Source organism: Delphinus delphis, chromosome 6 (genome assembly GCF_949987515.2).
Source record: "Delphinus delphis chromosome 6, mDelDel1.2, whole genome shotgun sequence".
Taxonomy (NCBI): Eukaryota; Metazoa; Chordata; class Mammalia; order Artiodactyla; family Delphinidae; genus Delphinus; species Delphinus delphis.
The window spans coordinates 10,540,913-10,564,637 of NC_082688.1; the positions used below are offsets into that span (position 1 = coordinate 10,540,913).

At 54.1% G+C, this 23,725-nt stretch overlaps 1 protein-coding gene across 1 annotated transcript; it reads right to left on the reverse strand.

The window, feature by feature from the left end:
- OLFML2A (olfactomedin like 2A) lies at nt 1-23,310 on the reverse strand. Its single transcript, XM_060013303.1, has 8 exons — nt 23,102-23,310; nt 14,734-14,997; nt 10,062-10,169; nt 7,533-7,742; nt 5,485-5,731; nt 3,101-3,331; nt 1,849-2,034; nt 1-863 (listed from the first exon to the last, which is right to left on the reverse strand). The coding sequence occupies exons 1-8, from the start codon at nt 23,234-23,236 to the stop codon at nt 259-261; spliced, it is 1,986 nt and encodes a 661-aa protein (XP_059869286.1). The 5' UTR covers nt 23,237-23,310; the 3' UTR covers nt 1-258.
- Between the last annotated feature and the right edge of the window lie 415 nt (nt 23,311-23,725).

A 23,725-nucleotide genomic window follows, 5' to 3' on the forward strand; every position in this document is an offset into this window, starting at 1 on the left:
TGTCTCTACTTCCAAGGGTGTCAGGAGGATTAAGTGGGTTAGTGCACATGAAGCTCTTGGCAGTGTTGTGCAAATGTAAGTGATTATTACTCCACTGAGTGCTGAGGAAGCTTGACGCTGGCTGTGCCCACTGCCTAGCACCTAGCTCCAGGCCTGGGCCCAGTAAATAAATATTTGCTGAGGGAGTCCCTTGCAGGAGTCACTGTGGGGAGCCCCCCATGCCCACGGCCACTCCTCTCCCGTGAGCCCAGGTCTCGCTCAGACCACGAAGTGGAGGGTATAGGTGAGCTGGTGACCGTTGTCCCAGGCGTAGAGCACTCGCTCCTTGGGGTTGTAGTCGATCTGGGTGGTGTAGGCGTGCTCGTTGAGGAAGGGCAGCTGCGGGCGGGCGTCGGTGCCCGTGTGCGTGTCGAAGGCATAGGCCACATGGCCCTCCCGCTGGTTGTAGGTGTCCACGGCGTACAGGATGCCGCACACCAGGAAGCAGTTCCCGTAGGAGTTTCGCCGCAGCCACGTCTTCCACGTGGTCTCACGGTGCACCGACAGGTCGCCGGGGTCCAGGCGGCTCAGCACGATCACCTCGGACTGGGCCTCGTGGTGGTCATCCGCAGCGGGATAGATGACCCACAGGCCGCTCTCGTCCACGGCGAAGTCAATGTCCGAGTGGCCGCGCCACTTCCAGGGTGTGGTGTCCTCGTACACCGCGTCGGGCAGCATCGCCCAGGAGGCCACAAAGCGCTGCCGCAGGTCGTACTTGATGATGTTCTTGGTGAAGGCGCGGTTGTAGTAGAAGGCGCCCTGGTACACCACGTGGCCTGTGCCGATCCAGTTGTAGGGCAGCTTGTACATGTTACTCCAGCGACCTGCGTGCGGAGGGCGGAAGGTCGCACCAGAGCTTCCCGAAAAAGCCCAGCCCACCCCAGGGAGCAGGGAGGCCAGGGACCAGGGCTCCTGGGCGGCCCAGCAAGGATACTGAGTGAGCTATGGGCCTGGAGCTGGGCCAGTTATCTGATCCCATCAAGACAGTCCCATGAAGGAGGTACTACTATTATCCCATTTGCCGGGGAGAGAACAGGCTCAGAGGGTTCAAGGTCACTGGTTGTGGAACAGCACAGCCAGGATTTAGATACAGGCTGTTACCAGCCCCTGTGCTTTGTTTCAGGGCGTTTGCCCACGCTGTTTCCTCTGCCTAGACTGCCATTTCCCATCCTATCTGCCTGGGGAATGCCTCAGCATCACCTCCTCTGGAAAGTCTTCCCTGATCTCCAGGCTGGGTTCCCATAGCCCCCGAGGCCTCCCTCTAGCACTATATTGAAATTGTTTCTTGAAGCCTTTGCCATGCACATCAGATTGTGCATTTCTGGAGGGCAGCTCATGTCTAAATGACCCTTTCCCCTCATCATGTTCCAGATCTGATAACCAAATTTCTGCCCTTCCCTGCCCAGACCTGAAGGTCCTGTAAGGCCTGGGGCTCTGCTCATCTGTAAAACAGGGTGATAACCCCCACCTCAAAGATATCATGAGCTGATACACACTGGTGATTAGCACATAATAAGCACTCAACAAGTGGAAATTCTAAGCATTGTTACCCTTGACAGTAAATTACACTCATGAGGGCAAGACCATGTCCATCTTGTTTGCTGTTGCATTCCAGCTTCTGGCCTGGGGCCAGCACATAGGGGGTGCCCCCAGACTCCTCTTCTTGTGGTGGCTGACCATTCAGAGCTAGGCCAGGCAGGGGAAGTCTGGACCACAGGAAACCACAAGGCAAAGGAGGGCCAAGTCTCCATGGGGGACCCTCCCTAGGCTACCCACACCTGCCCCTTTCCCATCACAGGGGTCCCTGACCTTGCTTGAAGTTTTCCAGGTTGCGGAATTCCACCAGGCTGTTTCCATAGTAGTAGTTGGTGACATAGATCTTGTCATCCCTCGCAGCGGGGTCCTTCATCCAGGCTCCCTCATGGCGCCCATAGCTGTGGTGTCTCACAGGGGGGTCCACGGCCCGGAGGGTGCCCTCGCAGCTCGTCTCTCTGCCTGTGGGGAGCAAGGGGTGCAGCACTTGGTACACAGACCCACAGACGCTGAGCCAGAGCAACAGTCCTGGGAACGTTATCTGGGTCTTACTTAAATCCCTCCTGAGGTTTTGTTTGCAGCCTTATGTATTTCTTTTTTCTTTCTTCGTGATCAAAGCAATGTCTGATCATTGTAGAAAACACAGAACATTCAGAAAAGGAGAACGGAGAAAATAAAAATCATTCAAGATTCTATTATTCAAAGAAATTTTTAAACATGTTGTATTTCCTTCCTTTCCTTTTTTTTCTCTGCATGTATAGTCATGCAGACATACTTAAAAAAAAACATGATTCTGAATATACAGTTTTAGGTATCCTGTTTTTTCCTTCCACTGAGCAATCTCTCACATCATTAAATGGCCTTTTAATGATGTGATCTCAAGGTTCCACCAGGCCGCCAGACAGCTGCGCCCTTGAATTTATTTAACCAGTCCCCTCAGTGTTAGGCCTTTAGATTATGTTCAGTTTTCTGACGTTAGAAACAGGCTGCAAGGAAACCAGTTAAGCTGCAGCTGTTGTTCACATATCTGATGGATCCTTTAGGAAAGAGATTCCTAGAAGTGGAATGCACGTGGACCAAAGTAGGGAATGGTTTTGTCTTGTTATCACAGATAGCCAAGATGCCCTCCAGAAGGACGGGCTCCATCGATGACTTAATGAGGAAGATTTCTACCAAAGACACAAGCCAAAACTATAAACATGGAGATAAAAACGGCCAAAGACTAGACAGAGGAAATACAGAAGTGAAAATAGTTGCTGGATTTGATGATGGGGTTCTAGGTGACGTTTTAAGAAGAATTTGTTGGAAACACTACCTTGTTTCACTGTTAATGTTGTCAAGCTTTTTCTGTAACGATCAGATAGCAAACATTTTAGACTTTCCAGACCACATACTTCTGCCTCATATTCTTTAACAACCCTTAAAAAATGTAAGAACCACTCTTAGCTCAAGGGCTGTACAAAAACAGGCTACAGGCTGTGTTTGGCCCACGGGCTGTAGTTTGCTGACCCCTGGGAGGCTTACTCACCTTGGCTGGGGACTTCTGGGCGTGAAGGTGGCGTGGTGGGCAGGGGACTGGTGATGGGAGTCAGGGTAGGGGTGGGGGTGGGATCCGAGGCAGGGGTGCCAGGGGCCAAGTCCGCTCCCTCAGAGGCCCTGGGCCCAGTCTCTTCACGCTCTGCTGAGTTGGGCTCAGGCTGCCTGCCCTCCACCCGGGGCGGCCGCTGCTCCAGCCAGGAAGTGCCCTTGAGGGCGTTATCTGTGGAGAGAAGACCCTGTGCTCACATCCCAGCAGCACTGCCGCTGCCCGGGGTCCAGGCCCACTGGGTCCCAGCGCTGGGGCCATGGGGGAGATGTGCGGGTGGCCCCTAAGGAGTGAAAGGCCTTGAAAAGTGGGAGGTGGGGAAGGCTTCATGGTCAGCAGACTGGCTATAGGCCCCTGAGATGAGTGGCCTCGGCCAAGTCCCCTGCCTCAGTGGGCCTCGGCTTCCCCTTCCGTGAAATGAGTCATGAGGTCCACCACGTCAAGCTGTTGTGTTGATTAGACGAAAATGTGCACAAGACATTTGCACAGATCCTGGCAAATACGAGGTGCCAGATGTGAGACCCCTTTCCCCCCTCAATGTCCCTTTGTACCAATTCCTTCATTTCCTGGATCCAATTCCAGTAGGCAGACACCCTTGCTCCCATTTTACAGACTTTCTCCTAGTCCGCTGCCCTGGAAACACCCTCTAGTTTCTCTCACCCAGGATTTGCCACTTCAGGTAGGGCAGGGCAGGTGCAGCCAGCTTCCCGTCACCTCTGGACCCCAGTTCTCTGTCTCTGCCCCCTCGTTCATCTCCTATCTCCCATCTCTCAGCTTTCTTGGCATCCCTCCCCCACTTCTTCCACTCCTGCTGGCACGGGCTTTGCTGATAGGAGGACTTTTTCAGCTCCGTGGGACTGGTTTGGGGCCATCTCTGCGTCCTCCCTGACCCACGCTTTCCTGGGTTGGAATGGATGGGGTCTGGGTAGGGAAAGACTCAGTGGCACAGCGCAGGGGACAAAAACTCCTCAGCCTCTGGGTTCCAGTCCCACTAACTCGCCGTGAAACCTGGAGGCTGTCACTTCACCTCTCAGAGCTTGTTTCCTCTGCTGGATCAAGTGCAACAGCATGTGTGAAAGGACTCCGCAGGCTGTGATGCCAGAGACAAAGGAATGGTGCTGTTGTTACCGTGATGGTGTGGCCCCCAGAGATGCACTGAGGCCCCTTGACTCCAAGACAATCACCTGACTTCTTCCTTTTCTCTCCCTGCTGGGCTTCCTCTTTGCACGGAGGTTTAGCCAGGCCCTGCTGTGGAGCAGCCCCTAGAGTCTCTCGGGAATGCGGGCACCCCCTCTGGTCAGCAGGCCTCAGTGGGGCCCAGCCTTGGCAGCCTGCCAGGGCAGGGGCTTGTTCCCACGGCCCTCACTGGCAGAGTCAGATGCCTGCAGCTGTTCCTGGGCAGAGCCCTGGCCAGGGGTCAGCGGCTCTATGCCGTGGCTAGGCTGACCTGGCAGGACTCAGAGCCAGCAGCTGGCACCAGGAGCTGGGAGAAGAGGCCCCTGAGCCCTGAGAGGCCAAGAATTGAGGGGGCTCTTGGGAGACTGGTCCCTCACAGTTCTACCCCTGGCCCCCTTGGGCATGGGCTGGGCAGAGAACCTCACTGGAGGAGGTGGTCAGCAGGACCCTGGAAGCGGGAGCAGGCTTGGGACACCTCTCAGGGACATCAGAGGAGAGCAGGCATCTGGGGAGGGGCTCAGGGGAAGAATCAGGAGCCACACCAGTGGGGATGGCCCAGAAATTTGGGAACTCTTGGAAATTTTGTCTCTTGTTTCTCGGTTCATTATTTTGTTGTCCTTCACTGTGATCGGGCAGGGAGCTGTAAGAAAGATACAAGAGTCTGTGGGCTCTTCTTTGGGGAGAAAAGAGTGGGAGGTGCTGGAGAGGCCATCCACTCCAAGGCCAGTCTGGAAATGGGAGGTGCCTCAAAGGCCCCAGGTCACTTCCCAGAACGCTGGTCTGTTCCCTGTGTTTGCCCGCCCACCAGAGGCAGCTGCCTGGTTATGGGTTTGCTTTTTCCCACTAGACTGTGAGCTCCGTGTTAGGCAGAAAGTCCGGAAGGTACAGCACGTACATAGTGAACCTTCCGCACATCTTTCAATGAAGAAGGAAAAGGCCAGTGAGGGTGGAGACAGCTATAACTACTGGAGAGGAACTGAGTGGCCCTTTGTGTTGATTTGATCATTTCATCCCCAACAACCCCAGGACGAGCAAAGGGCACCAACAGGTAACCCATGGAGCTGAGATCTGGGGCAGTCTGACTGTAGAGAAGACCCTGGGTCCCTGTAGGGGCCCCCACTCCCCAAGGTTCCAATCTTCCTCTGACTCACCAGCCATGGCCTCGGTCATCTCCTTTCTGCCCGCCTTGTAGTAGGTGATGCCTCGGATCACAGCCTGCTGCTGGGCCAGGGCCCGGGGCTTGGCTGTGGTCTGGGGGAGTCTGCCCTTGCCCTCCTTCTTCAGCTTCTCCACTTTCAGCAGCTTCTCCTTAGGAGGTTTTGGGAGGCCCTTGTCTACAAAGCTCTTCTGCATGCTGCCATATTTGTTGTTGTCTTTGCCTTTCCCTCCAGCTGTGTCCTGGGGGAGAAGGGAAGTCTCAGATTTGGAGGATGGTAGAAGGGATGTTGCGGGGCGTCAGGAGGCTCAGCATGTGGGGGCTGGTAATGGCCATGTTGCTCCTGGCCCTGCATCCCAGGTGCTCATGAAGTCACAGCTTTCCTCCCATAGTTACATTCATGACTGGGGTGTGCCTCAGTTTCTCCACTCAGCTCTCTAGCTCCCCTGCAGGCTTGAAGCCCAGCCTGATAGGTTAGATTCCTGTTCTACTTCCCAACTCCTGTACACTCCCCGCTGGGGGTAGACTACAACGGTGTGCTCCCTGGGGAAGTCAGCTTCCCATCCCTGTCCCTCTCACTCATTGATCTTTGTGTGTGGGCAGGGAGAGGTTCTCAGGCCCCAAGGCAGGGTGACCAGTTCATCACAGTGTGATGGAACTTTCCCAGTGTTAGCACTGAAAGTCCTGTATCCTGGGAAACCCTTCAGTCCCGGGCAAACTGGGATGGTTGGTCACCGGGGCATTGACCTGAGGGCATGCTGTTTCTAACATTTTGTGAATTTTGTTATTTTTGCTTCCTTTTAAATGCCTCTGATGCTGGCTTGGCACAAGAACCTAGGGCCGGTGACATCACCCATTGTTAGGCAGGGTCTCTAGGAGATACAGTAAGTACAGGATCTAGACCTTCTGTGCCACTGCCCAAACGGGATTCATTCTTACTGTGGAACTGGCACACGAATGAGCAGGAAGCCAGCTCTGGGTCAAGACACTAGGCTTCCTCCCTGCTTTATCAGCATCTAGGTGGTCCCTGCTGCAGACACAAATAGCCCCATTGTCAAAATGTCAGCACGGAGGCTGAGGGGTGGAGAGGAAGAGCGTGGGCTCGGCTGTCAGGCAGGCCCGGGTTCCAACACAGCCACCTTCTCTGAGTGACCCCACTCCGTGTTTCTTCATCTGCCAAACTGGCGACGAGCATCCTTCCTCGCAGGTGGCTATAAGATTAACTGAGATAATGTCTGCGAAGAAGTCAGCTCCCTTTTTCCTCCACTCACCAAAACACAAGGCCGCTGTGGGAGTGGTGGGCTGTATCCTGCATGTGGAACTGGTCAAAAGGGCACGAATGGGACTGAAGTCTAGTCTGTACTCCATTTGCCAAGCCGCACACCCTGGTACGTGTCTGTCACAGGAAGGAGCCTTTGTACAATTTATCCACCCAAAGGGGGCTCCTCCTTTTAATTTATCTGGCCTGTGGGAGAGCCTTTTCTGCAGCATGTCTGCCTACAAGAGGGCCTTTTTCAAATCTGCCCGAAGGTGTGTTGTGTGTCTGGTGGCTCAGCCTGGTGAGGGCCTTTGCTCACTTTGTGCGCTGAGTTTGAATATGGAAGGCTGGGTGTTTGCTGCAGGAGTTCTCCACCCCAGGATGGGTTGGATGAAGTGGTATTAGTCGGCTGGGGTCCCCAAGGCATTGTCCATCTACCCATGAGCAGGCCTGACCCAGGCAGGGGCCCAGCCGCAGCAGGGGAGGTTAGAAGTGGTTTTGCCGCAGCCGTCCTGGTTCCCCAGGACCAGGCAGGGAGGGTCATCTCTACAACCGTGTCCCTGGGCTGGAGCCCCACGTCTGCCCCCAGTTCACCTGTGTTGACGGCTCACTGAGCAGCAGGCAGCCCCTGCCCCCGCCCTGCCACGAACTCCCCTGCCGTGCCAGCCCTCGGCCCAGCCCGCAGCCCCGAAGCCCCACCCAGCTGGCCCTCAGGGCCAAGGTCCTGGCACACTGTGCTCCCAGCCCACCCACCTTCTGGCCCGTCACAAGAGCCCTAGCCTCACCTGAGCCTTACTGCCAGGCCGGGGGGCTGGGGCAGCGGCGGGCGCCGTGGCTGCGTCCTTCTGCAGCAGCTGGAGGCCCAGACTGGAGAGCTCCTTCTTGATGCTCATCATGATGGCTGAGTGGTTCTCGTAGTGCCCCAGCTGCTCCCTGAAGTGGCGCATGCTCTCCCTCACCACCTCGTTCTCCCGGCTCAGGTTGGCCTTGATACTCTGTGGGGGCGGGACCCAAGACCTTTCCAGCCTCTGACTGTCCCCAGCCCGGGGGGACACCCCAGCTTCTGCCATCAGGCTTTGCTGCCCAGTCTCCTGAGCAGGGCCTGGGGGAACGGGCAGGGCGTTCCCTCTCTTCCTCCCTGCCTTCCTTTCCTTTGCACGTTGCTTTCTCACTTAGCCTATTTTGGGAACTCTTGCATATCTGTATATATAGCACTCCCCATACCTTTTACTCGCCACACAGTTTCCACTGTATGGATGGGCCAAAATGTATTTAGCCAGTCCCTTATGGATCCACCTTTTAAGTTGCTACCAATCTTTTGCTACTTTAAAATTACCTTTTAATTTAGCAAGTAATACATAAATACCTCTTTTTATTTTTTATTTTTTTTTTTTTATTTTTTTTGTGGTACGCGGGCCTCTCACTGTTGTGGCCTCTCCCATTGCGGAGCACAGGCTCCGGATGCATGTGGGATCTTCCCGGACCAGGGCATGAACCCGTGTCCCCTGCATCAGCAGGCAGACTCTCAACCACTGTGCCACCAGGGAAGCCTAAATACCTCTTTTTAATAAAATACTCAAACACCGGAACTCTGTGGGGTTTTGCTACGGTCTCTGATCCCTTCCTAGTCTCCAGGCCTCCGACTTCTCTCCTGGGCAGGCTTGGCTCCTCCCACCGCACCAAGCCCCACCTTTACTCTTCCTCTTGTTCTCCTGCCCTGCCTCTTTGTCTCCCTACTGCTGGGGACTCTGCCTGGCTTTAGCAGCCCCTAGCCCCACTCCCACCTGGATCACAGGGTGGACAGAAGGCACACTGTGTAAGGCAGGTTTCTCAACCTCAGCACTACTGACATTTGGGCGCTGTGGGGCTGTCCTGTGCACTGTAGGATGTTTAGCAGCGTCCCTGGCCTCTGCCCGCTAGGACCGATAGCATCCGCCACCCACCTCCCCCAAACTGTAACAACCAGAAATGCCTCCAGATAGTGCCAGCTGTCCCCTGGGGAGCAAAATCACCCCTGGTTGAGAACACTGATGTAAGGGAAGAAAGCAGAAGGAAGCTGGGACCCCAGATTGTCGCCTGACCTCCTGCGATGTTTTTCCCTTAGGCAGAGGGAGCCGTCTCCTCCTCAGTGAGGCTGTTCTCTCCGCCTCCCCCCCCCGCCCCGTGGTAGCAAAAACTTTTTCTTTTTCTTTTTTTTTCATAGCTATCACTTAGTGAACAGAAGCAAAGCACAGATAATGCAAAACAGAAGATAATTTAAAAATCATTTCCTTGTGGCTGCAGAAATCATTTCTGGTTTGTTCCAGGCTCTGCAGACATACCCTCCAGATTGTCTGGCTCACAGTTGCGTGAAGTGAGTTAACATTTCCTAAGATTACCAGAGGAGAGGTCAAAGGAGGCTGACTGTAGAACCAACAACAGGAGAGCCTGGCATGCTAGATGCACAGGAAATGCTGGTGCACAGCAGAAATGCAACGACTGTTACCATTCTGCCATGCTGGCATGGGCCTGGCACATAAGAGATACTCACCAAACACTTTTTGAATAATTGAAGCCACTGTGACCCCAACTTTGGGCTGAGTAAGGGGTTAATCTCCTCTCGTGGGGCACAGGATGCCCAGGTGCCCCCCTCCCTGTGGAAAGGAAGCTGGGAAAGGAAGCCTTCACGCCCCTCCTGGCAGCTGCATATCCCCAGGCTCCCAGCAGCCCAGCAGGGACCGGATGCAGGAAACAGGCAGAGGCCAGGCTGTGCCAGCAGAGATGCAAACCTCAAACCTGCAGCCTGAACCTCCATGCTCACTCAACTCTGTCCCTGTCCTCAGGGGGCAGTATCAGCCACCCGCCCAGCCCTCCAGCACATTTACCCTGACCAGGAGAAGACACTTAGCACCTCTGCCTCCACGGTAGGTGGGTCCTTGAACAGCCATGCTACCTCGAGCTTGGCCCCCGTGGGCTTGGCCGGTCCTGCACAATGCGAATGGTTGCCCCAGACTTGTGCAATATATGGGCCCTGGTCTTGGCGAACTGAGGGCGACTGCAAGTTTCAGCCCCCTCTGCACCTCTTTCATACAACCAGCAGGTGCCTCAGTTTCTCCACCCAGCCTTCCAGCTTCCTACAGGCCCTTGAGGCCCAGTCAGACCTCTTCCTCAAAGGCTGGACCCTGTGGCCTGTATCTCCTTCTCCCAGCTCCCTGCAGGAGTCCAGCTTCTAACAGCCACCAGGGTCCAGACAGAATTACCTAGGCCCCTTCGGACACTGCCCTTGGCCGCCAGCACTGCACCAGCCTGGCCTCTGTTTCGAGCCCTGCCCTTACCTCTTCCAGCGTGTTCATCTGGGAAGCCACTTTGTGGACGTAGGCGTGCACCTTCATCAGGTCCATGCTGTACAAGGTGCCCTCCAGGAGATCCACCATGGACTGCAGCTGCCCGGGGAAGGGTGAGGGTTAGGGAAAAGGCACAGCACGCGGCCAGGCACAGAGGGTGCAAAAGGAGCCCCACCAGAGCGTGAACCCCAGAGCCTCAGAGTGGTCTGCCTGACTAGACCCAGCCTGCTCATAAACACAAGAAAAGCGCTTTTGAGCACTTCCATATGGCAGACACTGCATAGGGGCTTGAATGAACCATTTCACTTAATCCTGAACGACCCCACGAGGTGTGCAGTGGACACGGGGGGAGCTCCATCCACATCCCCTGGATCCCTGCTTCTGTTTCTTGTGCCCAGCCTTGGCTTCCATGTGCCTCCTTTTAACAGTCTGCATCTGTGACTCTCTTCAAAGAGCCATTTGCCCACCAAAATGCCTGGGAGTCTACGTCCTCCTGGGGCAGCCTGTAGGCAATGCCTGATTGGTGTGGGCATCTAGTAGCCCAGCATCCTAGCTAGAGTGGCCAAGATGCCAGCGAGAGTGTCAGGGAAACCTTGGCACAAGGCGCCGGTTGGGAGATCAGCTCTCCCTTGCTTCTAGCGGGTGGTTCCTCCAGCCACCCCTGTACGCGCTCTCAGGGCCTGAGCATGGTGGTGCTCCTGTCTGGCCTTGGCCAGCTGTTTCCAACACAGTTTTATTCCCACTCTCCCAGGGGTGTTCAAGCTGTTTTAAGCCAGAGAGTTCTTCTCTGAATAGACTTTGATCTCTAAAACAGAAAAAGGGGGTGGGGGGCTCTGGTGGAAGAAGGGATAGGGCCTCGAGTCTTCTCTGCTCCCCTACAGCCTTGTTCAGACTCCGAGGGGTTGCATGGTACCCCAGGGCTCTGTGGAGTTCAGTTTGAGGACCATGCACGGAGACTCTCCTGGGCCTCAGCTTCCTTCTCTGTGAAATGGGCAGCAGGGTTGTGGAGCGGAGCAGTGCCGTCTGGATAGGGCTCAGCTCAGAATGGGCACACAGCAAGGCCTTCGTGAATACCAGCAATGATGATTACTATTCCAGGCGGCTAAATGGGACCTCCTAGCTTCACTTCTGCTGCCTTCATGGCCACCAAAACTTTGACCATGGGTCTCTCCCCTGCTAGATTACTTGCTGTGGCTCCCCACTGCCCAAGTGTGACTACTTATCTCCTGACCCTGGCATTCAAGCCCTTCTTGATCTGCCCCTGCCACCTTCTTCGGCCTCAGCAAATGTTCACTCTGGGTCAGGCATTAAGGACAGTGATGACAATACAGACACGAGCCTTCATGGTCCTTTACAGGCTGTCAAGGAGTGCAGAGTAACACAGAGGTGCCTGGATCGGGGAATGCAGGTGGGAACACACACAGGTGCCCAGGTCATTAACGATGGGGCACTGACCTTGTCTGGGAGTATGTGTGGTTTAGTAAAGGCTGCCAGCAGGAAGTTTTGTTTGAACTGAGCTCTGAAGAAGGAGCACAAATCAGACAACGATGGCCGGAGAAGGACACTCCAGGCAAAGGGAACAGCTCGTGCAAAGAGCTGGAGGTGTGAAGACACATGGTGTGTTTGAGCCGAGCAACTCAAAATGTAGTCTGCGGACCAGCACAAGTCCAAGCTGCTCGTTACCAGTCTGTGATAAAATAATTACAAAAAGCGAGCGTAGGCTTTTATAAACTTTCAGAGCCATTTGACAGAGAAATTTTGTATCTGTAGACTCTAATAATACAACACTGGACTTGTATTTTGAGTGTCTGTTTCTATTCCAATTCATTTTCCTAACAATTCATTTTTACAGTATTTTACAAGAGTGTTTGTTCTTGACAGATTTTATTTTTGACCGAGCCACGTGGCTTGCAGGATTTTAGTTCCCTGATCAGGGATCAAACCTGGGCCCCTGGGAATGAGAGCGCCAAGTCCTAACCACTGGATCGCCAAGGAATTCCCAGTTCTTGACAGATTGTTTGAAAAACTGGTCTTTCACCACATATAGTTTGAGAAGTACAGTGTGGAACTGACAGGCGGCTAGTGGGGCTGGGGCAAAGAGAGGGTAGGGAGGCACCCTGGGTCACACCCACTCCACTTACTCTCACCCAGAATGTTCTTATTTCTGCTCTGCTCGAGGGACTCCTACACATCCCTCAAAGCCCAGTTGTAATGTTACCTCCTCCTCTGGGTTCCCACAGTCCCTGGGACGTCCATTGGCCCGGCACTGACCGCACTGCCATTACTGGGGTCAGGAGCTGTGTCCCCATAGGACTGGAATTCCTCAAGGGTGGGGCCATGCTGAATTCAGGTCCAGAAGGAAAGGGAATCTAGAATCCCATTCTTCCTCCTCAGAGCCATGCAACTAAGGCTAAATCACAGCTGCAGTTCTTAGCTTGAGGGGAAGGGTTGGGGTAGAGACAGGGGCAGGTATAGGGTGGGTTGCCCTGTTCCCCTCCGCAGTGGCTTCCCCTAACCTCCTCTCCTGGGGGGGGCTGCCCACTGAGGGAGGGGGAGCCTAGTCAAATGAGAGGGGCCTCAGCTCTGTCTCCTACTGCCTCTGTCCACTTCTCCTCTTGGGGCTCACTGGGTACCTGTCGGGTACTCACTTATACTCCTACAGTATCAAGGAGGCGAAGTATCTTCTCTGTGTTCCTCCTACGACCCCTCCTGCTGGGTTAATCCCACCACTGCCCCACTCCAGTCCTTTAAGGCTGAATAAAACCCCCCATGGCTGCTGTGCACTGAAGGGACAGCTCCCGGCTGAGAGAACTGCCCAGTGACCTCTCCACTGGGCAAGGGGACACAGCAGAGAATTCTGGATTCAAATTTCTTGCTGTGTTATGTTAGGCAAGTCACAGTTCCTCTCTGGGCCTCAGATTCCTCCCCCAAGTAAAGCTGGGAACATAAGTTCCCTCTCCAAAGGGCTGTAGCAAGGATTAAATTAGCCAGCATTTAGGAAAAGGTTTTGTCTATCCTCATGTCAAGTATGCTTACAATTCAGTTGTTGAGAAGTGGATTTGAGCAAAAGTTGGTTTTGTCCCTGTAACTGAAGACTGGCCTATGGCTTCAGTGCCTGGAGTCTGCAGGGCCCTACTGGGTTTGGGAGACAGTGTGGTCCAGGAACTGCCAAGTTGTCAAGAGGCCACTTGGCCTAAAATTCAATCGCCACCCCCAACTTCGAGAGTTTTGGTATCCATCCAGTAGTTACAAAAATAAAACTAAAGTTAAATTTAAAGAAAACATTTTTAGCCAAATGTTGGGAGACAGTTCTTCCCAGGCCTCTTGCTTTTCTGCATGTCTTGCCTGCAGAGGCACTGACTGTCCTTGTTCCAGGCCATCTTGTTGCAGAGTGAACAGCCTTGGAGCATCCAGAGTGTTTCCCTCTGGAGCAGGGAAGGTGTGCTTGGTGCTCATTATAAGAGATCTGGATTCTCTAAGTTGGGGCTCCTCTCTTGGAAAACATCCCACTGTGTGTGCAGGTGTTATCTGGCCCTCACTGCATCACCCTGTGGGAAGTGAGTGGGAGAACCAGTGCAAGAAAGTGGAGACACTCTGGCGACTGTGAGTAATAAAGTCCTTTGTCTCTGGCTCGTGTCTACTGCCAGCGTCCATGAAACTAGCAGGCTAACTTGTTAGCTTACAAGTAGGGTAACATCTCAGTCAACTTCACAGTTCTTGACACGAAAAGGGCAAAACAGACACATGTTTGGAAGGAATTATAAAAGAAAAGGATCCTCTCAAAAGCCACCAAATTATCTGGCTATTACAGAAAGGAAGACAGGAGAGCAGGGTGATTTAGAACACATGCTTTGGACACAGCAGGCCGTGAGTTCACATCCCAGCCCCACCAGGCCCGCCAAGCACGGAGTTGCGCATGGTGTGAATGGCACGAAGGTGCTGGGCTGTATGGGGGACTGTGGTCTCCCTGCACATGCCTGTCCAAGCCATGGGTCCTGGTGGTGGGCCCGGCACAGGGCTGTGACACCTAGAGGTGGCGCCTCTTTCTAATCTTCCTATGGTGGGGTGGGGGGAGGGGACTATAAGCACAAAATTTACATAAAAATATGGTGTAGACTTGCGGCTGCATGTCATTATGTGAGAGCTTGGGCCAGTTACCTAACTTCTCCAAGCCTCAGTTTTCTTGCCTCTAAGATGAGGACAAAGATCCCATACTTCACAAAACGGTTTAAGAATTTAGAGAAATAATGTTAAAAAAAAAAAAAGAAAAGAGCTCAGCACAACGTCTGGCACGAAGGCGGTACGTGAATATGGGAAACGTTATTACATAAAAAACAATCAAATGCCACAAAATACTACATGGAGGTGCTAACACATGACCTGGTTGGGTAAACCACAGGACACTGGGATAGATGCTACTAGGTGGTAAAGGGCTCTATCCAGGTAAGCTAGCCAAAGGATGCTGCCTCCATCGCTGACTGGCCGAATGCTCTTAGGCAGGAATTGGTTTCCTCTCAGGGAGCCACTGCTTCCTCACCTGTGAAATGGGACCCCTGCCTTAGAACGTGTGGCCTTTTCATTGGAGGGATAGCCAGCGCCAGCCTATGCTAGGTATTCACGCAGGAGTGCGGTCCCATCCCGGCCTTTACTCCAGAAAGTCTACCTTGAGGAGCTCGGGTGCCTGTTTCTTGAGTTTCTCCATCTTCCACTCGTTCTCGCAGGGGTTGAGCGAGGAGGGCGGCGCGGTGCAGGAGCAGCGGCAGTCGGTGCCGGAGCTCACAGTCTCCACCGTGTAGAAGTCCTCCACTCGCGCCCGCCCGCTGCGCACCCGGCTGCACGCGTCCTTGCTCAGCGGCCGCATGATGCACTTGCAGCGGCAGTCTGAGCCCTCCGAGGTCATGCGCACCTGGTCCACGTCGCCGAACACCTGCAAGAGGGGCCCCGGTGAGCCGAAGGCCAGCGCTGGAGGGAGGGGGAGAGAAGGAGAGGGAGGGACAGGTAGCAGGATCCGGCCCCCCTGGCCTTTGGGGGCACCATTAGAGTGGGCTGAGAAGGAAACAAATTTCCTTACAAGGAAATAGAAACCTTATAATAATAACAACAATGAAAAGAGTAATGGCCGCTGTGACAAACAGTTTGGCTGTTTCTCAATAAGTTAAACATGGAATTACCATGTGACCCAATAATTCTACTCCCCTGGGTATATACCTAAAGAATTGAAAACAGGTGTTAAAGCAAGGACTTGTACAGGAATGTTCACAGCAGCACCATTCACAATAACCACAAGGTAGAAACAACCCAAATGTCCATCAACTGATCAATGGATAAACAAGGTGCGGTATAGCCCCACAATGGAATATGATTCAGCCACAGAAAGGAATGAAGTACTGATACATGCTACAACGTGGATGAACCTTGAAAAATATTATACTAAATGAAAGAGCCACTTATTTAATATCCAGAATAGGCAAGTCCATAGAGAGAAAAAGCAGATTAGTGGTTCCCAGGATGTAGAGAGAGGAGCGAATGGAGAGTGTCTGCTTAGTGGGTACACGGTTTCCTTTTGGAGCGAGTGATGACAATGTTCTGGATCTAGGTAGTGGTGATGGTTGCACAACTTTATGAATGCACTGCATAAATGCCACTGAGTTGTACACTTGCTAATGGTTAAAGTGGTAAATTTTATGTTATGTGTATTTTGCCACAACAGTAAAAAAATATGAATGGAGACCTTTTACGGAGCACTTACTACATCCCAGGTTTCAGGTGCGTTACACCCTTTAATAATATCTGTGCATGGGGGGGGGTATCGTTATCTCCAAAGTCCTTAGCCTGGCCTTCAAGACCTATGTGAGCTGACACCCTCCCTCAAGGCCCTCCTTTTGCCACTCTTTCCTTCACTCCACTCCAGCCTCAGGGGCCTTTGCAGATTTGGTACCCTCATCCTGAAACCCCTATCCCTCCGATATTCCCTGAGTTCATTCCCTCACATTAACTTACACATTACCTCCTCTGAGAAGCCTTCCCTGACCACACACCTCCCATTTCTCTCTGTCCCCTTATCTAGTGGCTTTGCTTTTCTTTATTGCATGTACTACCATCTGAAATATCTGTGTTTTCTTATTTTTTGTCTCCCCAACTCTACTGAAGGCACCTTTAGAGGCAGGGACTTGTGTCTAGTTCCCTCCTATATCCCCAGAACAGTGCCTGCTTGGCTGATAGTAGGAGCCCTGGAAATATCTGTTGGATCAACAAGCCCGTATTTTACAGACACTCTAGAGCACAGGGCTGAGAGCATGGTGTCTGGAGCCTAGGCCAGTAACTGTGAGATTGTGGGCAACCCAATTTTTCTGTGCCTCTGTTTCCTCATTTGTAAAATGGGCTCCTGCCTCACGGAGTTGTCGTGAGGATTAAAAGAGTTAATATAGGTAAAGAACAGAGCCTAAGCAATAGTGAGTGTGTCTTAAGTGTGAGCCATTATTAATACAGCTAAAGAAACAGAGGCTCAGAGAGGAGAAGTCACAAGTTCACACAGCTTCACCTGGGAACATCCAGCTTTGGATATCTGCCTCCAGATAGAAATCACTGGTTTATGCTGCGTCTCCTACAAATCTGTTTCCCCACATCCTGTGTGACCTTAAACAGGTTACATAACCTCTCTGAGCCTCATTTCCTCAGTGGTAAAATGGATGACTCTCCATACCCGGCCTCTTCATAGTGAGGCTCAAATGACCTCCATTTAGTGGTTTCCCTTCCCTCCTCCCTTTTCCTTCAATCCCACCCTGGGAGGCCACATACCCAGTGTCTAAGTGTGGTCACTGGTCCCTGGGGCAGCAGGACTTTGTGCCTGCAAGACTCAGCTTGGTGAGATCAGCGGTAGGTGCCAGGCCCAGTCACCGCCTCCAGCCTACCTTGCCCTCACACACCAGCCGGGCTCTCGGAGCCCCAGCCAGCCACTGCCCTAGCTGGTTCAGCCAGCCCATCCTGGGCTTCCAGGCTCTCAGGACACAGCTATTTATGGCTCTGTCAACAAACCAACACCGCAGGCCTCATGGCTACTAAGCTCTCACTGAAGCCACCAGGACCCAGGTGAGATCAAGGCTCCCTTGGGCTTTCTGCCAAGCCCAGTCCCCATGAGTGTCCCAGGGCCCTCTGGGGAAGGGCAGCAGGCACTCCATTTCTGCTCTGAGCCCTCAGACACCTGTTTGAACCCCTGGCTTCAGCCAGACTCTGAGTGATAGCTGGAGGTGCAGAAGAAATAGAGGTAGGTACATCCTTGACCTTCTCAACCATGAGAGAAGCTGATGTAGTGAGCTCTGAGATCACAGAAAAAGACACCCATGAAGACTGCTCAGAGGAGGGCACCCCAGGGGACATCTCTAAGCATGAGTAGAGCATTCCAGGGAGAGCAAGTCATATATGCAAAGACAAGCAAGGGCCTGGCACTTTGGAAGCTTGGAGGAGGTTGACTGGCTGGTGCCTGCAGAGAGTCTGGGTGGCAGGAGCTAACGCTGGGGGTGGTAGAGCCGCTCGTGGAGGGCCCTGAAACTTGGCTGAGGATCTGCACTTACTCCTGAAAACACTGGGGATTCATGAAGGGTTTTAAGTAGGAGAGAGCCAGGGTCAGATCTGCATCATGGGACACTCGCTCAGGCTGCTCTGTGGACAGACGGTGGGTGGAGGAAGCAAGCCTGGGGTGCACAGCCCAGGGAGGAGACATTTACTGAGAACTCACTGAGTGCTGGGGAAGTGTGGGGCAGTGGTTAGGAACACAGCCATGGGCCACCTACAGCTGTGTGCTCTTGGGTAGATTACTTAACTTCTCTGTGCCTCAGTTTCCTCATCTGTAAAATTAGGGTACTGCTAGTGCGTACCCAGCAAAGGACTGTGTGAGAACTGAGAGACGGAATACCAGGAATATGTTGTAGTTGTTATTATTACCACCAAGAATCCTGACAGGGGCTTGTTTTTCCCTTTGTTTCTCCACGTGGGTGCACTGGTAGGTATTCTTAGCAGTGTCCTCCAGATGAGGAAATAGCCCTGGAGCCATCAAATGACTTGTTCAAGGGGATCAGAGCCCAGGGTGGGTAGACTTGCTGTCCCCTGGAGGATGAGTGTGGGGAAGGAGGTGGCTACGGGTGGAAGCTTTGTCCCTGGTTGTCTGTGGGCGAAGTGTACCCTGGGCTCTGCTGGGCAATTCTCCCCGCCTGTGAACGCGGACAGCCAGGCTCGGATGCTGTACATTCTTTAGATCGCTGCTACTACGGTAAGCCTGCCTTCTCTTTGAGACTCTGGGCCCCCTTCCCGGCTCCGCTGGAACCCCTAGCCACCCCCCACCCACTCCCCCAGGTTGGGGTAAGAGCCCAGTGAGGGGATGTGTGTGTGTTCTGTGTGGCCAGGCCAGAGAGGCCTCTTCCTCAGGACTCACCCATAATCCAACACCCATCCCCACCAGCAGCGGCCTCCACATCAGACCGCAACATTCCTTCCCTCCTCAGATGAGGTGCTACGTCCTGATGGGGGCGGCCAAGGCCCTGACACAGGCCAGGAGTCAGGAATGGAGTCAGAAGAGGGCCTCTGCTCCAGCCCCGGCTGCCAGGAGCCCAGGCAGGCCCCTACCTCCTGTGGTTACTATGTCCTGTGCTGCTTGACTGGAGGCGGCAGAGCACCATGGAAAGGAGCCAGGCCTGGGCTCAAATCCCAGCTCCCACGTGTCCTCCCTGCATGACCTTGACCCCTCTGAGCCTCAGCTTCCTCCTCTGTAAAATGGGGAGGATAACACTCCTTTCCTCATAAGCTTGTCCTGAGGCTAAAATGAGTCAATGCATGCAGAGTGCCTGGCATAGAACAACTGTTGTCTACTTGCTACTGAAGTTGCTCCCAATAACCCTCCCTCACGTTTGTACATCATTTTCTACCTCTTTGCTCTCACCACGAACCCATCTTGGAGAGAAGAAATCTGAGCATCAGAGAAGATGAGGGGCTTGCCCAGGGTCACACAGCACAGGCTGACTCCAAAATTTAGTTCACATGCTCTTCCTCCTATGACCACCAGTAATCACCAGGCAAGGGCTTCTCCACCAGCAACTGAGCTGGGATAGAGATGCTGGCCCTGGATCCGGCCTTGGTGGGGCAGGGGAAATGGGGCTCCCACTGAGCCTGACCCACCTTGCCCTTGGCCTGAGGGCTGGAGTTGCTGCCTCAGCCCCCCATCCCTCCCTGCAGGCTTGCTCAGCACACACTGCTGCCGAAGCCCCCAGGAGTGCGGGTGACTTGTGCTTAAAAAGCTCCCTAGCAATTTGCAAGGAAATCCCGCAATAAGATGGCGAGAAGGTGAACTTGATATTTCTGAAGGGAGATGGATAAATCTGGCCAGAATGGGGAAGAGGGGGTTCAACCGATAAAATGTTCTAGAAACAGAACAGTTTCAAATTGTGTCACCTTGAGGTTGAATCTTCCCTATTCTCTCATGGCCAGCCCAGATTCACTGAGAGACAGTTTCCATGTCCTCCTGCAGGGAAAGACCTCCCCTAGAGCCCATGGTCAGCTGGACACCTCCCTCTGGATGCACCCCAAAGGTACCCCAAACTTAATCCATCCAAAACTGGGCCCAGCATCTTCTCCCAAACCCGTGTCTACCTACCTTCCTGCCCAACCCAGGTCTCTGAGCCTCCTTCCTACTCTGGAACCCATCAGTCACGTTCTTCCGATGGATGCTTCATTCTAAATATCTCCTATCTCAATCTCTTGGTCTCTACTCCCTGGCCGCAGCCCAAGCTCAGGTTGCATCAGCTGCTACCTGGGCAATACAGGAGCCACCTCTCTGCTGGATTAACCTTCCAAAAGCTCCTTTTTGTTGATCTGTTATTCTCCTGCTCCACAAACCTCCATGAGTTCTCAACTAGAGATGTGCCTCAGAATTACCTGGGGTGGAATGACTTGGAAAATGCAGATGCCCTGTCCTTACTCCACATCCCTTCACTCAGACTCTCTCAGGCTCCCCAGGTATTTGGATGCCCACTAAAGGCTGAGAATCCTAGAGTCCCAGGAATCTCCAAACTCCCCAAGTTCCCTATCTTGGATTTTTCAGCAGCCCCAACCTGACTCTTTTGAGCTTCAGTGTTCAAGTCTGTCAAACGGGGAGGGAGCACTGAAGTCTTAGAGTGTTGTGTGAGATCCTGAATGTAAATCCTGGGCAGGGGCTTGGCGCCCAGGATGCTCTTCCCGTGCCCCAGCCAATAGGAGAGATGGAGCAAGACCTTCCCTGCAGAGAGAGCCCGCGGGGCCTCACTGGGTCCCACACTCTGTGTGTGCAGAAGGAGGACTCCATCACTGTGCAGCCCTCGCCTGCTCTGGAGCCTGTTTCCGATTACACCCACAGGCAGCAACTCCCCGAGTGGAGGGGCAGCAACACCTAAGCCTCCCGGACCGGCCTCGCCGGGAACATGTGATCCAGCCTGGGACACCACCGCCTGCCTGTGCTAGCCCTCCTGCTGCCCTGGCCCAGCTGCCACAGGCCTTGGCCTCCCCACTGTCTTCGGGCCTCTGATAAGCAGCAGGGCTGACCAAAGACCCCCTTCCCACCCCAGGATGCATGGGGAACATGAGGTGCCAGCAGCCCTTTCACAGATGGGGAAACTGAGGTAGAGATGGGGAATTCTTAGCCACATTCCTAGGACATGCAGCAAAAAGCAGGTTCCCAGAGGTCTCTGGTGCTGTGCCTGGGTTTCACGTGGTTACCTGTCTGTCCATCCTAACCTTCACACTGGGCAGCCCCTCAGATATGCCAGGGAAGCTGTGAACTCCTTCTCCCACTCCCAAGACGGGCAAAGCACTTCCTTAGATGGAAACCCCAAGTCCTGCTTAGGAGAGACCTTGTTATAAACACAAAATTGAAACACGCTGAGTGAGGAGCTGGCCAAGACCACAGAGTTCCTTGGTGAGTACTGGGGTTGAGCTGCCCCTGTACCCCTGAAAGTACTGGGCAGAAGGTGAGGCTGGACCGCCCAGGAGCAGGAAGTCTGAGGAGGGGCCAACTTAACCCTTTAGGGCCCTAGATAGATTTCAAGTCCCAGACTGGCCTTCCAAAGGGCTCTCCCCTCACCCTCAGAAAATAGGACAGGCTTGAAGAGGAAGGAGGATTGTTGGGGGAGGGAGGGTGATAATGAAAACAGCTCTCTCTACAGAGCCAGCAGGAGTCCGACTGTGCTGAGGAATGCAGAGTAAATTCACCCATCACTTGATTTTTATTTTTCCCAGCTGGCTGAGTGGTGTGGGGTGGGAGGTGTCTGGGGGAGGGCTGTGCTGAGTTCCCCAGCTGCTTCACCCTCCAAACTCTAGGATGTGCCTCCCCACCCCACCAGCCCCAGCTTGCCCTGGGACAAATAAACACACACACACACCCCCAGCCTAGCAAGTGTTTGGCTGACTCACTACATAAACAGGGTGTTGGGTTTTCTTTGTCTTTGCTTTGCTTTGAATGCGAGCCCTCCCCCACAAGCTCTACAGCTCTCTGCATGGCTCAGAGGATGCCCAAGACCAAATATTCCTCCCAGCCAGAGAGATGAGAGGTGGCAGAGTGCTGACCAGGTTAGCTGGGGTTTTTTGCTCACTTGTTCCCCTCCCTGAGCCAGGTCAGGGAATCCTAGAAGGCCCTATACGGAAGGGAAGTTGGGGAGACAATGTTTTTCAGATGTCCAGAGGTCCAGAAACAGTCAGTGACTTGCCCAAGGTCACACAGACAAAAAACAACAAAGGGCCAGAACCTAGGTTTTTTGATCCACAAGCTAGCTGTCTTTCTATACATCCTAATTGCCCCATCTGTAAAATGGGAATGATACTCATTCCCTCCTCGTCTTTGGAGCACGTGGTTAGGGCTGCAGCTCACTTGTTTGCATACCCTGAGCTGAATCTTCAGGCTGAAGGTTTGCCAGTGCCCACTGCTTATATACTTACCATGTGGCTAGTGACCTCTGCCCTTTACCTGCCTGTGGACAGGGCAGCCTCACCTCCTACCCAGGAAAGAGGCTGGAGAGACATCAAGAGAAGTCACTCTTACTCTCATGCTCTGCAGTACCTCCCTCCTGCCTCTCACTTGCCCCCAGTCCCAACCCAGTCCTCACCGGGTCATTTCTAGAACATGCTCAAGAGGTCCCTGCTCTGACTCACTCTAAGTGCTTCTCCTCTCTACATTCTGGATCACACCCCCTTCTGGGGTCTCTGTGGTAAGATTTCAAAATCACAGTATCATTTATTGGACCCACTAGGTGCCAGAGTGCTGCTAAGCACTACCCAGGCCTGATTCCACTGATCTAGAGATCATAAAGGCCCAGGGTCACCAGCTGAGAGACGGAGGCGGAATTTGAACCCAGGTCTGCCTGACACCAGAGCAGATCCTTTCAGCTATAACTGAGCAGCTCAGCCACTTCTGGAGACACCGTGTCTTCTGGAGGGTGCATCAGATCTCTGGCAGGAACACCCAGAGGTCAGGAGAGTGGCCAGCCCAGCTGGGTTCATTGGGTCCCACGTATGGCCTGAAAGCCTTGGCCCAGGGCCTGCTGCAAACCTAGGGGTCGCTAGGTAGCAGTTACCCGGGGGTCTGTCTCCACGTGGGTCAGCCTCCCATGGAAACTTTGAGCCAGATCTCCAGGCTGCCCCTGCCCAGCGCTCCTGGGAATCCCCTCCCTAGGCTGGGGACTGCATCTCCCTGTCTGGGCTGCCTTTAAGTTCCCAGTACCCCTTCTCCCTGGCCCGGGGTTTCAGTACTGACCTCCTCCCCGCACTGGACTGTGTCCAGCTCCCCTTCCAGAGGCTCGGGGTCCCAAGCACCCTTGCCATCTATCTCCAGCCCTTCTTCCCCCACGCACTCCTCTCCCAGGGTCCCTGCCCCTGCGGCCTCCCTGTTAAGTCTCCCCTCTCTGGGTCCTCTGTTCCTGGCCCAGACACCATGCTTAGCCGGCACCCCCAGCCACAGCGCCCCCTCGCGCCAGGCTACACGCCGAGCTGCGCCCTAGTCGGAGGGCCGCACGTACCTTACTGTCAGCGCGCACCGGGCTGGCACGCAGCAGCAGCAGCAGCAGCAGCAGCAGCAGAGGCAGCAGGAGCAGAGGCAGCGGCCGGGGCCCAGGCCCGGGCCGAGGCCGGGGCGGGAGGGCGGCTGCGGCCATGGTGGGACGGGCAAGGCGGGCACGGACAGTGGGCGCGGAGGCCGGGAAGCGCGGGCAGCACTGCTAGCCGGACGCCGCCGCCAGTTCTACCAGTCCCGCGCGCCCCGCGTCTGCCCGCTGCTCCCCGCCCCGCGCCCCCTCCCGCGCCGCTGGGGGCGGAGCTAGGATGAAGGGGGGGCACCCCACCCCGCGGGCCCGCTCTCAGCCGGGCCTCTTTGCCATTGGGCGGCTCTCCAAAGGGCATCCCTGTAAGGACACAAAAAAGGGTCTTGTTCGGAGCCCGCAGGAGCAGCGGGGGTAGTGAGAGGAGCGCGGGCTCCCTACACCGAGTGAGGTCCTGTTCTTTGAGATGTGGGACCTTGGACGTGTCTCTTCACCTCTTTGAGCTTCAGTTTCCTCGTCTGTTAAACGGGGAAAATAGTGCTTTCCTTTTGGAGTTGGTTGTAAATTTCAGATGAGTGATGTTTCCAGGGCAGGCGAAACTTTTGA